Source organism: Nesoenas mayeri (genome assembly GCF_963082525.1).
Source record: "Nesoenas mayeri genome assembly, chromosome: 14".
Classification (NCBI taxonomy): Eukaryota; Metazoa; Chordata; class Aves; order Columbiformes; family Columbidae; genus Nesoenas; species Nesoenas mayeri.
In genome coordinates this window covers 16,970,266-16,984,519 of record NC_137556.1, presented here as the reverse complement: position 1 = coordinate 16,984,519, position 14,254 = coordinate 16,970,266, and the positions used below count along the sequence as shown (strand labels likewise).

The following is a 14,254-nucleotide window of genomic DNA, read 5'->3' as shown; positions in this document are numbered from 1 at the left end:
GAGGGAGCTGGCAGAGGTGATCACAAAGCCACTTTCAATTATTTAGCAGCAATCCTGGCTCACCAGGGATGTCCCAGTTGACTGGAAGTTGGTGAATATGACGCCCATCTACAAGGGCCAGAAGGAGGATCCAGGGAATTCCAGGCCTGTCAGTTTGACCTCCGTGCCAGGGAAGGTCATGGAACAGATCATCATGAGTGCCATCACGTGGCATGTGCAAGACAAACAAGTGATCAGGCAACATGGATTTATGAAAGGCAGGTCCTGCTTCACCAACCTGATCTCCTTCTATGACAAGGTAACCTGATTAGTGGATGAGGGAAAGGCTGTGGATGTTGTGTTCTTAGACTTCAGTAACGCCTTTGACACCGTATCCCACAGCATCTCCTGGAGAAGCTGCAGCTCATGGCCTGGATGGCCATACTCTTCACTGGGTAATGAACTGGCTGGAAGGCCAGAACCAGAGAGTTGTGGTGAATGGAGCCAAATCCAGTTGGTGGCCAGTCATGAGTGGTGGTCCCCAGGGCTCAGTACTGGGGCCAGTTCTGTTTAATGTCTTTATTGATGATCTGGACAAGGGGATTGAATGCACCTTCAGTGAGTTTGCAGATGACATAAGTTAGGTGGGAGTGCTGATCTGCTGGAGGGTGGCAAGGTGCTACAGAGGGATCTGAACCCGCTTGATCAGTGGGCTGAGGCCAATTGTCTGAGGTTCAACAAGGCCAAGCAGCAGGTTCTACACTTGGGTCACAACAACCCCATGAACACCGCAGGATCAAGGAAGAGAGGCTGGAAAAGGACCTGAGAGTGTTGATCAACAGTAGGTGAACATGAGCCAGTGTGTGCTCAAGTGGCCAAAAAGGCCAACAGCATCCTGACGTGCATCAAGAATAGTGTGGCCAGCAGGACTAGAGAAGTGATCATTCCACTGTACTTGACACTGGTGAGGCCCCACCTTGAATATTGTGTTCAGTTCTGTGGCCCCCGCCACAGGAAAGCCCTTGAGGTGCTGGAGAGAGTTCAGAGGAAGGTGACAAGGCTGGTGAGGGGCTGGAGCATAAATGTGATGGGAGCAGCTGAGGGACCTGGGGAGTTCAGCTGGAGAACAGGAGCTGAGGGGAGACCTTCTGATCTCTGAACTGCCTGAAAGGAGCTTGGAGCATGGAGCGGGTTGGTCTCTTCTCTCAAGTAGCAAGTGATAGGATGAGAGGAAATGGCCTCAAGTTGTGCCGGAGAAGGTTCAGATTGGGTATTAGGAAATATTTCTTCCCAGAAAGGATTGTCAGGCACTGGAACAGGCTGCCCAGGGCAGTGATGGAGTCACCATCCCTGGAGGAGTTTATAGATGAGTTTCTTAGGGACACGATTTAATGCTAGATTTAGGTTATGGTTGGACTTAAGGGTCTCTTCCAACCAAAACAATTCTGTGATTCTATGATTCTTCCTCAGCAACATTTCAGGCAAACACTTAAAAATATATCAAAGCTCAGAAAGGGATTCAGGTAAAATGTAGAGAAGATGCTGGAGGCTTTGGAGCAGAACTGACATGGTTTGCTGAAAGGCAATGAGATTATGCTACGCAGTGTAGCCTACACTACCGTGTAAGCACCGTGATGGCCCCAGCTCTGTGTGCAAGGCATCATACAGCCTTGGAGCTGTTTGAAGAGACCTCCCAGAGATCTCCCAGCATCAGCAGCCGTACATTTCATTGTGACTATCACAACACAAGCATTAAGATAAGCTTCCTGGCAAAGCTGGTCCGTGCAGAATTGAGCCTCCAGCACCTGCACTCCTGCAAACACAGCATGTTTGCACCAGCCAGGAGGCAGAAGGTAGAGAGAACCTGCTTGATGCAACCTTACATTGATTTACTGGGTCCACTGTTAGAAACAGAAGATTTAGCTTTTTCTTACATGTACACTGATGTCTGTGAGCCTGACATCACAGTGAGATTTATTCAAACCCAAAGAGCATCAGCCTTGGAAAAATATCCAGAACTGAAAGTCTCTCTACAACAAATGAGGCCTGAGCAGCAATGTCTTCTTCAAACAACTATTACTCTCCAAGCGGGATAACATATTAGGTCCTCATCAGGCAAAGTATTGTTTTTTCTTTGTTAAAAGACTAATAATCCATTCCACTGGCAGCTGAAATCACCACTGGAAAGGTCATCTATACTGCTGCACAGTGCAGCACATCTGAATGTCACCATGAAGGCAGGGTGCCTGCAGCATCCACCCCTTCCTCTGATGGAAAGCCAGGGCTTTTCTTGGGGGTTCACCCTTAAGAAGGCAGTTACATGAGCCAGGACCCCATGCCAGACATTTCTGGACTGTTGACCCCATGGTATTTCTTTGCACAAGGCCAAGTATCACATAAGTGGTGAACACAGTATTGCAACCATGCTCCCAGATAGGATGATTGCTCCAAAAAAGGAGGGAAGGAAAGGCCTCAGAAGCTTATTTCTCATCAGCATGGGGGTTTCTGGGTGATCCACATCCATGGTCTGCGAAGTGCTGGTCCCTGATGCTCTAAAGAGCAACAGGAGGGAGACCTTTCTGACCCTACACCAGCCTTACTGAGCAGGGTTAGCAACCAGGAGACTGTAGCATGGCTTTTCCCTGAATGGCTGCATTTGTACAACCAGGACACAGGAAAAAACACATCTTTTTGCAAATCTGCAGAACAGACCAAGCTCTAACTTGAAACCTGAGAAAGGTCTGGGACACATAGACCACCACCATCAGAGAGGGCTGCCCCTGTGTGCTGATAGCCAAGGACAGTCAAGGAAAGCCAAAACATAAGAGCAAATTAGACCTGTAGGTTTGCACTGTAATCCACGGGGCAAGCCAGGCCCTTCCAGGGACCCCCTGTCCTAACATGGTCTCTAACACGTTCAGCAGTGGTAGGGTGGTTGTTTGTTCTAGCCAGGGCCAGGTTTTCTTACATCCACCTATCCATGCATGCATCCATCCATCCATTTGTCTGTTCTTCCATTGCATCAGCCGGCTGGACCAGCTGCTGAGTTGGCAAGGGTGCAGAGTGGGAGGGAGGGCATAACTTTTAAGTGGCTGGGAGCTCAGTCACTGGGAAAATAAAGAGTAAACACAGGGTTGATTGAAGTCCTTTTTATCCTAAAACGTGCTGTGCCAGATCATCCTTTTGGAATCCCATGTTCAGTATTTTCTATCTGTTCATAAAACATACATATATAGCTTCTCTACATTCCCTACTTACGTGAGATTGTCCTTCAGTGGAGAAAGTAAGACAGGAATACATGGAATGCTCCTGCGATTTGCAAGTGCCAGTGTAATGAATTACATGACAGACCATGCCAAAGGGGCACACGAATTAAAGAGAGACCGAGCATGGTTCAGGTGGGCCATGCTCCGTCTGAAAACACTGCCCAGAGCTGCACTGGCTGCAGGAATGCTGCTGTCCCAGGGCTGCCCAAGATGGTGCAAAAGCTGAGCCCAGATCCTCCAACGCTCAGAGCTCCAATGCCAGGGCAGACGCTCATGGATACTTGTCGACCACCAGGAATTGCATCCAGGCTTGAGCTTCGCAATGTGGGTGAAGCTCTGTAGAAACCTGACCCTGTTTCGTGCCTTCCCCCAGAGCCTCAGGCGTGTGCTGTGTCATAGTTAACTATTGATAATTATGTTTAAAACTTTCATCTCCTTCTTCACATCTTCCCAGTGAATTTAATGATGGAAGAAGTTGCCAGATGTTAATTATTGTCATTATCAGCTCCTAGCATTTACTGTACAAACCGGTGCTTTTCCTCGTCTCAGCACTCTGCTATTATAGCATAGAGAGAAAGGCAGGTTCATTAAAGTAGCCCGCAAATGTTAGTGTTGTCATTATCCAATTAACATTCCTCTTCACAGGATGAATATAAACCTGACAAAGACCTCTCTGAAGTGGATCTGAAAAATGCCATCCGTGTACACCACGCCTTAGCCACAAAAGCCTCTGACTACAGTAAGAAGTCCAACGTGCTCAAGCTGAAGACAGCTGACTGGAGAGTCTTCCTCTTCCAGGCCCCGTAAGTAGCAGCTGGTCCCGCAGAGCCCGGACAGGCAGCCTGACCTCCAGCCACCACCGGACTCCTCTGGCCTGGCCAGACCAACACACACATTGGGAGACAAACCCGGGGGGATGAAGGTGCTCAGCGGGAGGGCTCAGGCTGAGGTCTGTAGGGCTGTGCGAAGGACTTGGTCACAGTTTCCATAATACTTGTCACCCTTTGTAGCTGTGTATCGGTCCTGGAGATCCTTTCTCATCTGTCACCAAGATGGGCTGAGCAGGATGGGCTGGGATGTAAAGGGCTGAGTAAAGGCCTCTCCTTATATTTTGTTGTCAGTCTGTGGAAGGGAGAACGTCTATGTGGTGAGGTGATGGTTCCATCATCAGCTTTTTATGGGGAAACTGTCTAAAGCTCATTAAAGAAGTCTCCCCAGCTAGGACAAATGTTCTTTCTTCCTTAGCCGGTTGCAGAGGAAAGCTGCTGTGCTAAAAAGTGTCAAGTGTGATTGAGTCATCTTCAGTCTGGTGTTTTTCTTGCCTCCTGCTCAGATAGGTGGCATTGTCTGTAAGCTGGGCTGGGGTACTAATGTCAAGCTAAAGCCTGAACTCTGAATTTGTTCGGTGAACACCCACTTGAAGGCTAGGGGAGAACAGTGCCTGAACAGATCTGATCGGGACAGCGTCCCATGAATGGCACGAATGAGGGATCCACCCGGCTCCATGGGACCTCTGTTGTGTGCCTCTGACTCTCCAAAGAGGAGGACATCCTTGGGCCTTCCCACAGTGCTACATCTCCCCAGCTCCAAGGAATGCAGAGTTGACGAGGAAGGCAGGACTGCCAGGGCTTCAAGAGGCAGACAACATCCCTGAAATCATTAGGGCACTGAAGCTAAAGAAAAGATAAATCATTAGGGCACTGTAGAGGAGCCAATTAACCAGCGTTTTCCTCTGTTCACAACCCAGGGTGGCACAGAAATGGCTTCAAAGCAAGGCCACTGGTGTCCCTCCTGAGAGCAGGTGGCTCTGGGGCTGTTCTTAGTTGGCTGGTCCTGGGTCAGGAGCATTTACAGACGTCCTCTCTCTTTTCCCCTTCTCCATAACAGAAGTAAGGAAGAAATGCTCTCCTGGATCCTGAGAATCAACCTTGTTGCTGCCATTTTCTCTGCCCCAGCCTTCCCAGCTGCAATCTGCTCCATGAAGAAGTTCTGCCGCCCGCTCCTGCCTTCATCCATGACCAAGCTGTGCCAGGTAACGTGTGAAAGAAGGAGCAATGAGGAGTGCCCAGCACTCAGCCAGCCCCTCAGCAGGCTGAGCCCATCTGTATCTCCCCCACCTCCTGCCTGACAGACACATTCGGGTGCTCAGGGCAGGAACAGGGGAGTGAAGTGGGCAACTTGGACAGACCATGGCAAATCCTGGTGTCTGGCCAATGCTTCCTTTGCAATGGCTGTAAAGCAGCCCTATGCTCACACACCTGCCTGTATGCCTGTTGATTCTGGCTTGTTTTTTATTCCTTGCCCATCACATCCCACCACCTTTCTGTTGCTGGGGTTGAAGCAGCTGGCACTACTGAGCCCAACAGCTGGCAACAGCCCTGGTTTATTTTACAGCATGGCACCCAGAGGTGGCACTTTGTTGTTTCTCAGGCCAAAATGCCACAGACAAAGGGGGAGTCTGAGTCCCACTCGGTGTGAAAGGCTTTCTGGAAGTGAGGGGGCATGGTGCACCAGTCCATGGCTTTCTAACCAAGAACAACCCGCAGCTGCCATCCAAACAGCAGCTTTTGTTTGCACTGTCCAGGGAAAGCCCAACATGCCTTAGCACCTACAACAAGTAGGGACACGCTGCCACTGACCCTCAGCAAAGGTGTCAACAGCCGAGAATGTCAGTGCTGAACCCTATGTGCTGAAACCTATGTGCTGAACCAGATGTAGCCAGATGTGGCCTTTCTCAGAGCCCAGTACTTTTATCTCAAAAAAGAGCAGGATGAGCAGCTCTTGGAATGTTGCTGGTTCTGCCTGGCTGTTAAAGGATGCAGAGCTTTTTGTGTTTCTGATGCTGAAGATGCCCAGGTGGCAGAGAAATCCACTCCTGGCACTTGTGATATATCTGTTACTGATCTTACTCAAATACCTGTGTTTCAGATGCTCCTTATCAGATGAATCTGTGAATACAGTGCACACCTTTGAGTCCAGCACAGTAGCTAAGCTTATGTCCTTGCAGAGGCAGATCCCACATCAGCAGGAAGGCAGTGCACTTGGGTGTTGTGCTCCTACATGTTAATACCTGACATGTTTCTCTCGGCAGGAGGAACAGCTGAGGTCTCATGAAAATAAAATGAAGCAGATTGCAGATGAATTAGCAGAGCATAAATTACATCCTGTAGAGAAGAGCCTCAAGTCAAAAGAGGCTGAGGAATACAGACTTAAAGAACATTACCTAATATTTGAGGTAAAGGAACTTTCATATTTTCTGTGATAAATGATACTTTGGCTGATTGAAGAGAGCTAAGAACTCTGGAGTGGATGCTGTGAGCCTGGGAGAGCGTGAAAGGAGGGAGGAGGATGGGGGTTCACAAGCTGAATGAGTGTCTTGGGGCAGCAGCAAACCTCACTGGTTTGCACTGAAGCTAAAAAAAGAGAAATCAGGTATTTCCTTCAGATATTTCCTCTGCTCTGTGATTTCTATCCAGAGAAGGGGAAAACTGATGAGAGACATAAAATCCTCCTTCACTGTGCCAAAACTGAACATTTCCTCATGTCCCAAGTAAGACAGTGGTTCCATTCTCAATGCTCATCAGTCTTTTTCAGCAACATTAATAAAAAACTAAGGGAATCGCTGGGAGAATTAATATTGTTTTGCTGCAACCATTTCTGTAAATAAAGCCCAAAACAGCATTACGGCTGATTAGAGACTTTTTGAAGATGCATGTAGATAAGTTTAAATTCTCTGCAAAATCTAAGAAGCATTTAATTGTGACAGAATTGGGGTATTTTGTTCCACCGAGAGCTGGGCAGAAAGCGTGATTTCTGCCACAGAGGTGTCAGTGGGAAGGGACTGCTGGAGGCCGCTGGTCCTCCTTCCAGGCACTTGCATTATTACCAGTATTAGCCCAGGCTGAATGTGTCACTTTGTGGCCGAGTCTCAGAAATTCCCGAGGATGGAAATGTCCCACCTCCTGCATACCAGGGCTGCAGGACCCTTTTGTGTAACACCCAGCCTGATTCTCCAAGCCATTTTCTGGCTGCTAGTTCCCTGTTTTTGTAGCTGAAATAGTTGCTTGCTGCTGCCTCATGTTTTCCAGACAGCTTCTTTTGGTGCCTGCAGAGATGTCTCCATCTGAGCATTTTTCTCTAGGCTGCCTTTTCAGTCTGCAAAGAGATGTTGGCACTTTCAGAGCATAATTCATCTCATCTCTCTTATGAGATGTGCTCTAGAAATGCTTGTTTCTCTGTGCTGACAGAGAAGTGAATATAGGCTGCCTTTGAGATGTTAGGGGAAAGGACTAGGATATTACACAAGCCTGTAAAAAGAGGTTCCATGCAGCTTTGGAATAAAGGTGCCAGGCAGAAAGGAGACGTAGTGGGGTCATAACTTAGCAGTAACAATTGAATCACTGGATGGAAACAAGGGCAAGCAGAATCATTTGAATCAATCAAGGGGAACTCCTAAATCAGTAAGGAGCAGATCAGTCAGTCTGGTTTTGTCTCCAATATCCACCTTATACAATCAGAGTGGCAGTCAAGACCAGTAAAAGTAACGGGAGCATCTTGCACAACCCTTGCCCTTCTTGTCAAGCCTTCCAACAATGGGTTGATCAGTCTTTGCAGGCTTTGTGCAGACCGGGCATTGTGCTGTGGTTAAACAGCACTTGTTGGGTGTGATTAATGAGATCCTGATGATACAGGATGGGTTTTCCTGCAGTAGCAGATGACATTGCCTCTGCTTTCCATGCATGCCATGGCCTGTCCCCGTTCCAAGGCTCTCTGCTCTGTTCCCTCTTTCCCTGCAGAAAAGCCGCTACGAGACATACATCAACCTGCTGTGCATGAAGATAAAAGTTGGGACAGATGACCTGGAGAGAATTGAAACCAGTTTCTTCAAGGTGGAAGCGGATGACATTACTTTGCGGAAGACACATTCGAGCCCTTCCTTGAGCCAAGGGCACATGTCTATCAGCTGTAAGACGGAAAAGGACATTTTAGAGCAGAACACTTAACAAGGAATATGCGCATAAGGGGATGAACTGTTGATGTTTTGCGCTCCTGGACTAGATCAATGAGCACAATTTTACCTAGGAAATTACATGAACAAAACCGTAGATGTGTATGACACGGTGACTGCTCTAGTGAAAGAAATCAAAGAAGCTTTAGTTGACACTCTCTGGAAATGCCCTGGCATTTCAGCATCATAGACACGCCATTTCTTCTTCATTCCCAACAACACCAGTGGCTTTTCTTTCCCTCCTACCGCAGCCTGCAAAATAAGGGAATGTGCTGGTTCTCCAGGTTGCTCTTTTCTCCACCAGCCCTTTGTCTCCTTCTTCTTCTCTCCCTGGAGTCCCCACCAGCTCACGTCCACAGTTCCCAGAAGTGCAGGAAGCTCAGCTGAGGCAGCAGTCTGCGGCAGCACCAGCACTCCCAGAGAAGGACACGGAGCTGCAGGGAGCACGTCCGTCCCCCGAGAGGAGCACCGGTCAGCACGTCGAGATAGGATGGGTGTCATGAGGTAGTCACCGAGGAAATGAGAGCTGTCTTCAGCGCAGCATGTGGGAACATCATCTGCCCATGGCAGAAAAGGCTTGAAGTGCCCTCTGTCACCTTATCCTTTTTATATATATATATATATATATATACATATGAATATATATAAATAAATATATATATATATAAGGAAACTTAAACGTGTGTTTTTAACCTCAGTGCGCAAGTGAAGGCAAGCTGTCTGGGGAAGGCACTAGGGACTGTGGAGGGTCTGACCAGCACGTCAGGATGATTTATAAAACGCAGTAGCCTACGTTTCATTTTTTTGTTTTGTTTTGCTTTGGTTTTTTCTCTCTCTCTCATATTTTTTTACTCCAATGGAAATCCCACCAGGCTTTGCTGTGCAACATCTCCCTCCTGTTCCTGCTTGTTCAGACAAACTGGCCAAGTGGCTGCGTGTTTAGCATCCCTGGCATCCGCCACCCTGGGTTCAAGGCACAATTGGAGCTGTGCTTCAGATCCGGCTGAACCTTTGTGTGCAGGAGTGATTCTCCCTGCCCATCAATGTTATACTTCATTTTGCGACGCATATGCTTTTAAGCGGGGAATTGTGTTTCTGTTCCTTTCTGCTGTCTGTGGTCCAATGATTTACTGTTGTGCTAGAAGTGATTCCTCTACATTTCAACGCCACAACTGTCCTCCCACTCTTTATTTATTTATCTCACTGTTTGGTTTGGTTCTTTATCTCAGATTGTTTTTCTTTCCCCCAGGTGCATTCACAGTAATCAAGTTCCAGTTTTGAAGGATCTTGTAGCTGCTAATTACAGTCATTTGTGGTTTATATTTTGCAGCATTTTTTTAAACAAACAAAATAAGATTTATTGGGACCTTCAAAGTTTGAGAGCTTATGGACTACTGTTTTCCATGATGGTTCATGATACTGAAAACCTCTGTCCAACTTTGTCACCTCTTCTTTTATCTCTGTTTCTTTGTACAGTTTGATAGTTTATTTGAAATGATGCACTAAGACTCATGTAGAAAAGAATAACAATAAAGCTGAATCTGTTGGTAAAGAGAATTGGTCTGAAATACAGTTCCACTGTGTGCTGGATTGGTCCCAGGCTTCACAGCACTAGATGGCCAGGCCGACACAGATCTCCAGCAGCTCCTGCCGCGTGAAAACCAGGTTCTTATGGACAGACAGCCCCAGAAAATCGCAGTGCCTTTCCACCAGTGGGGTAACAGCCCACTCATCCTCCTAGGTGCGGAAAGCACTGGCCTGCCCAAGCTCTGGATGGATGGCCTGCTCATGGAGAACACATTCAGGTAACTCTTCCCTTCACATGGTGCACCCCAGGTCTGTCTGTCCACTTGCAGCCTAGAGGTTTATGGAAGGAGAACAATCCAACATATGCATTGGTGGTTGGAGATGTTCTGGGAACTGTTCACAGAGGAGCCCTTGGCTACACTGAGTGTCATGGCTATTTCTCCAAGGCAACATGTGCTTTGCTGTGTCAGCAACTGTACAGATATCCCTTGCACTGATGACCTCCAAGATGCTACTACTGCCATGAAGAGTCTGGTGCCCAGACTCACACAGTGCGAGTCTGGAGGAAAGCCAGGCCTGACTCTTGCTCTCCAGAATCCCAGGTAATATCTGGTACCTCAGCCTGTCCTTTCTGACCATCCCTTCCAGAGGGCAGTGACATCTGCAGTGTGTTTGAGGAAGCCACCAAGAGCAGCTCAGGCCCCCCTGCTGAAGGTGCCAGTCTGCCATCTTCTGTTGGGAGTAAGTTGTGGTGAAAAATAAGATCTCACAAAGTCTCCTCTGGGCAGCAGCAAAGTGCAGCACGACTGCTCTGGGTCTCAGACAGCACCTCCTGACGGTGCTGGCTCAGCCTGACCTTCCCGTCAGGCCCCTTCTCCTGCATGCAGCCTGACACCAAAATCATTTTAGAGGGACTTTTTTGGGGGGGAAGCTTTGCAATCCCAAAGCCAGGATCCAGTGCTCCTCTCCTGCTTGCATCACCCATCTGTGTCAGCCAAGCAGTTCACTCCCTTCTGGGAAGGGCGCCAAAGGCATTGTACATCCAGAACAGACCTGGCAGAAGGCTGCCGTGGCTCCCCCACCAGTGAAAGCTGCTGTAAAATATTTACAGCCAAACCGTAGGAATACACATGGCTGCAAATGAAGGGTCTAAAAATAAACCAGCCAGGGAAAAAGGAGACAGATACAGGTTTCCTTCAGAGGCAACTGGAGAGAAAATTGAAGTAGCGTAACTGCCTCCAAATATAGAACGCAATTATGCAAATCAAGGGGCATGGTGAACAAGAAATCATCACAAGCAAGCGTGAGGTGCCACGGCTCAGAGCTGGCAGTGGCTCACGGACCCTGCAAACCGTGGAGCAGAAAGACATTCTCCTGTGCAGGCCAGCGATGGGCAAACCCGCACGGCCTTTCCAAGGGACCTGAGAGCAGACCACGATGGCGATGCTGGTGTGGATCAGCCACAGTGAGGTTCGGCCACACTGTAGCTCTTCAGCTCTGCAGGAGACCCAGGAACTGCAGCCCTCTTGTAATGCAGATGCTGCTGTGTCAGTCCCTGGTGGACTACTCCATAAACAGAGCTCACCAGCTCACAGACACTGAGGAGAGCTGGGCAGGGAGATGGAGGTGTATTGGGAACCCAAAGTCACCCAAACCCTGGGTGAACTCCCACACGTGCCCCATGCAGGGGACAAGATGCTCTCTGTTCATTCCTGTCCATCTCACCACACTCTATAACCTGCTGCAGGAGTTAAGTTGGGGGACCAAAGGCAATGAGGAGTCACAACCTGTCCCAAGAGCAAACAGGAGAGTGGAGACTTACATGGTACTGCTGCTTTCATGCAGCAAGACGTGGGGCTGCGCAGAAGTGGGACATGATGTGCCCAAAGGTTACATGGCAAGTGTCATGCAAATCAGGACTTGGCCTTTATCCCCCGTCCTAGACATCTAAGACCTCCTTTGCATATTGCTGTTGACTCACATGGGCCTCATGGCAGAAGGGCAAGAACCTTCAGCCTTTAACTTTTTGGGAAATCAGTGTTGAGGCGCCTTTATTCAGGGTGAAGCGCTGAGCCCTGATGTCAGGGGTGGCCTGTGAACCAGACAGGTCAGCTCCAAGGCAATGGGCATCCTGGGGGTGTTGGAGCAGAAGCAGCCCCGGCTGTGGGTATGCAGCAGTTCAGCCTGTCTTTCAGCATGGGCATCACTGTGGGGACCCGGGAATTCTCTCATAGCTCTGTGCATTTCTACAGGGTTGACTCACACAAGTCTTCACCTGCAGGGATGAGTTTGTAGGAGATCCCTCTCCTGCTGAGTTTAGCTGGGTTGGCACGTGTTCATCATCTCACTGAGCAGGAACAAGGCTCTGAGCCGGACTGAACCATGAGTGCAACCTCAGGAACTGTGCTTCCTGTGAATACACCATATTCTCAGTGATTCTCCTACATGGGGACTAGCCAGAAACACAGAGGTTGCCATGGACGAGCTGAAGTAGGGACCTGCTTTGTGGGTGGGCAGATGTTGCATGAAGGCACAGCACTTACAGATTTGGACCCAACACATCTCCAGTCTACTGCGAAAGTCACTGAAGTACCAGCATGTGCCATGCAGCTTGGCCTTTCTTGGCACAACAGAAAGCTTCCACGGGTGTTCTAGAGTGCAGGTGGAGAAGGAATGGCATTCCCCCAGGAGACACGGGTAGCACCCCCTCCTGAGCCCTGCAGTGAAGGCCAAATGTCCACGCCAGGTAGAAAACTACCCACCTCTGGGTCTCTGCGGACATAAAGATCTTTAAGGGACCAGAGCACTGTTCGTATGAAGAGAGGCTGAGAGAGCTGGGACTGCCTGGAGAAGAGAAGGCTCAGGTGGACTTTATCCATGTATATAAATACTTGAAGGGAGGAAATGAATGGAACCACACTCTTCTCAGTAGTGTCCAGTGACAGGAGAAGAGGCAATGGGCACAAATTAAAAAACAGGAAATTCAGTCTGAACACAAGAAGACACATTTTTGCTGTGAAAGTGACCAAGCACTGGAAGAATTTGCCCAAAGTGGTTGTGGCGTTATCATCCCTGGATACATTTAAACCCTGACTACTCACAGTCCTGGGCAACTGGCTCTGGGTGGGCTCACTGAGCAGGTGGGTTGGACCAGATGACCTCCAGAAGTCTCTTCCAACCTCAACCAGTCTGTGATTCCGTGTATGGCAGCTGTCACAGCTCCCCCTTGCCCTCCAAACTGCCTGAGATTAATGCAGCCCACATATTGTTATTTCTTATTTTATTTATAATATAAAAAATGTTCAAGTGTTAAACAGTCGAGAGTTCTGACATTCAGACAATCCAGAGCAAACTTTCACAGTCATCTTATGACAAATTAGCAGAGTTTTCTATCTGACCCCATCACAGGTGAGGAATAGAGGGTTTTATTACTTTATTGCTAAAAGTTAAATGAAATACACTGTCAATTGTTGTATTATCTTCTCAGTCACAGCTTCACCATGCATCCAATCTACAGTATCTGAAATGCAAAGGACATGCAGAAGTAAAAATATAAAAAGAAAAAAGTCAGGCTACAATGTAAACAGGTTTGCTGCAGCAAACTGAGGAGAGGGGGGCACTTCCACGGGGGATGCTCTGCCGTCTGCACACGCAGGACTGTCTCTTTGAGCCACAGAGCTGATGACGAGAGCTGCTCCAAGTTCGGACACGCGACATCCGCCACCGACGGCACGATGCGACGGTAACAACTGTCTTTACAGTACACGTGGCGACGCAGAGGGATCCACTTGCTGGGCTGCCCCACGCAAGGCCCCTCCCAGCCAGCGCAGGGGCGACAAGCCCAAAAGTGCCAAACCCTGGGCTGGCACAAGTGGCATTGCCGTGGCCGTGGTGCCGCAGGGCTGCACGGTGCAGCCAAGCACGGCGGGCAGGACGGCACCACCCGCAGCCCTGCGGCACCACGGCCACGCCATGCCACGGCCACACCGTGCAGTCCAGGGGACGGCACGGCCAGCGCGGCGCCGCTGTGACGGTGCAGCCACGGGGCACCGCAGCCGGATGGGGCCGCCCTGCTGGGACCACCACACAGTGCCGCCTGCCTGCCGGAGCTGGTTCAGTGAACCGGACCCAACAGTACCTGACATGGTGTCACTGCATTCAAGCCGTGTCTGACCGCGAACCGTGCCGACCCAACTTCACACCCACAGGTGAAATGGCCAAAGGTTGACAGCTATATTGTAAGGGCTGCTGCTGCTGCGTGGTTTCATTTTCTCTTCCTACCTGTGTGTCAAAAGAAACGTTATTTCTGCATTTCAGTACAGTGCTGTTGCGTTTCTTCTTCTCCTGATTATAAGCGAAAATACAAGTATTTTACAGGGCAAGACAGATCCCTATTAGACATGATAATGGAAATGCTCCCACTCATGTCCTTGATGTGTGTATAAACGATACCTTAAAGAATAAGATCAGTAAT

At 49.0% G+C, this 14,254-nt stretch overlaps 1 protein-coding gene across 1 annotated transcript in view; it reads left to right on the top strand.

Moving 5' to 3' along the window:
- The window catches only part of PSD2 (pleckstrin and Sec7 domain containing 2), a gene marked incomplete at both ends in the record, with an annotated part of 41,028 nt that extends 32,780 nt beyond the window's left edge, over positions 1 to 8,248 (top strand). The window contains 4 exons of the mRNA XM_080353197.1: positions 3,891 to 4,048; positions 5,133 to 5,277; positions 6,337 to 6,480; positions 8,042 to 8,248. Coding sequence (XP_080209323.1) covers positions 3,891 to 4,048; positions 5,133 to 5,277; positions 6,337 to 6,480; positions 8,042 to 8,248 — 654 coding nt within the window. The remainder of the gene's footprint in view (positions 1 to 3,890; positions 4,049 to 5,132; positions 5,278 to 6,336; positions 6,481 to 8,041) is intronic.
- Between the last annotated feature and the right edge of the window lie 6,006 nt (positions 8,249 to 14,254).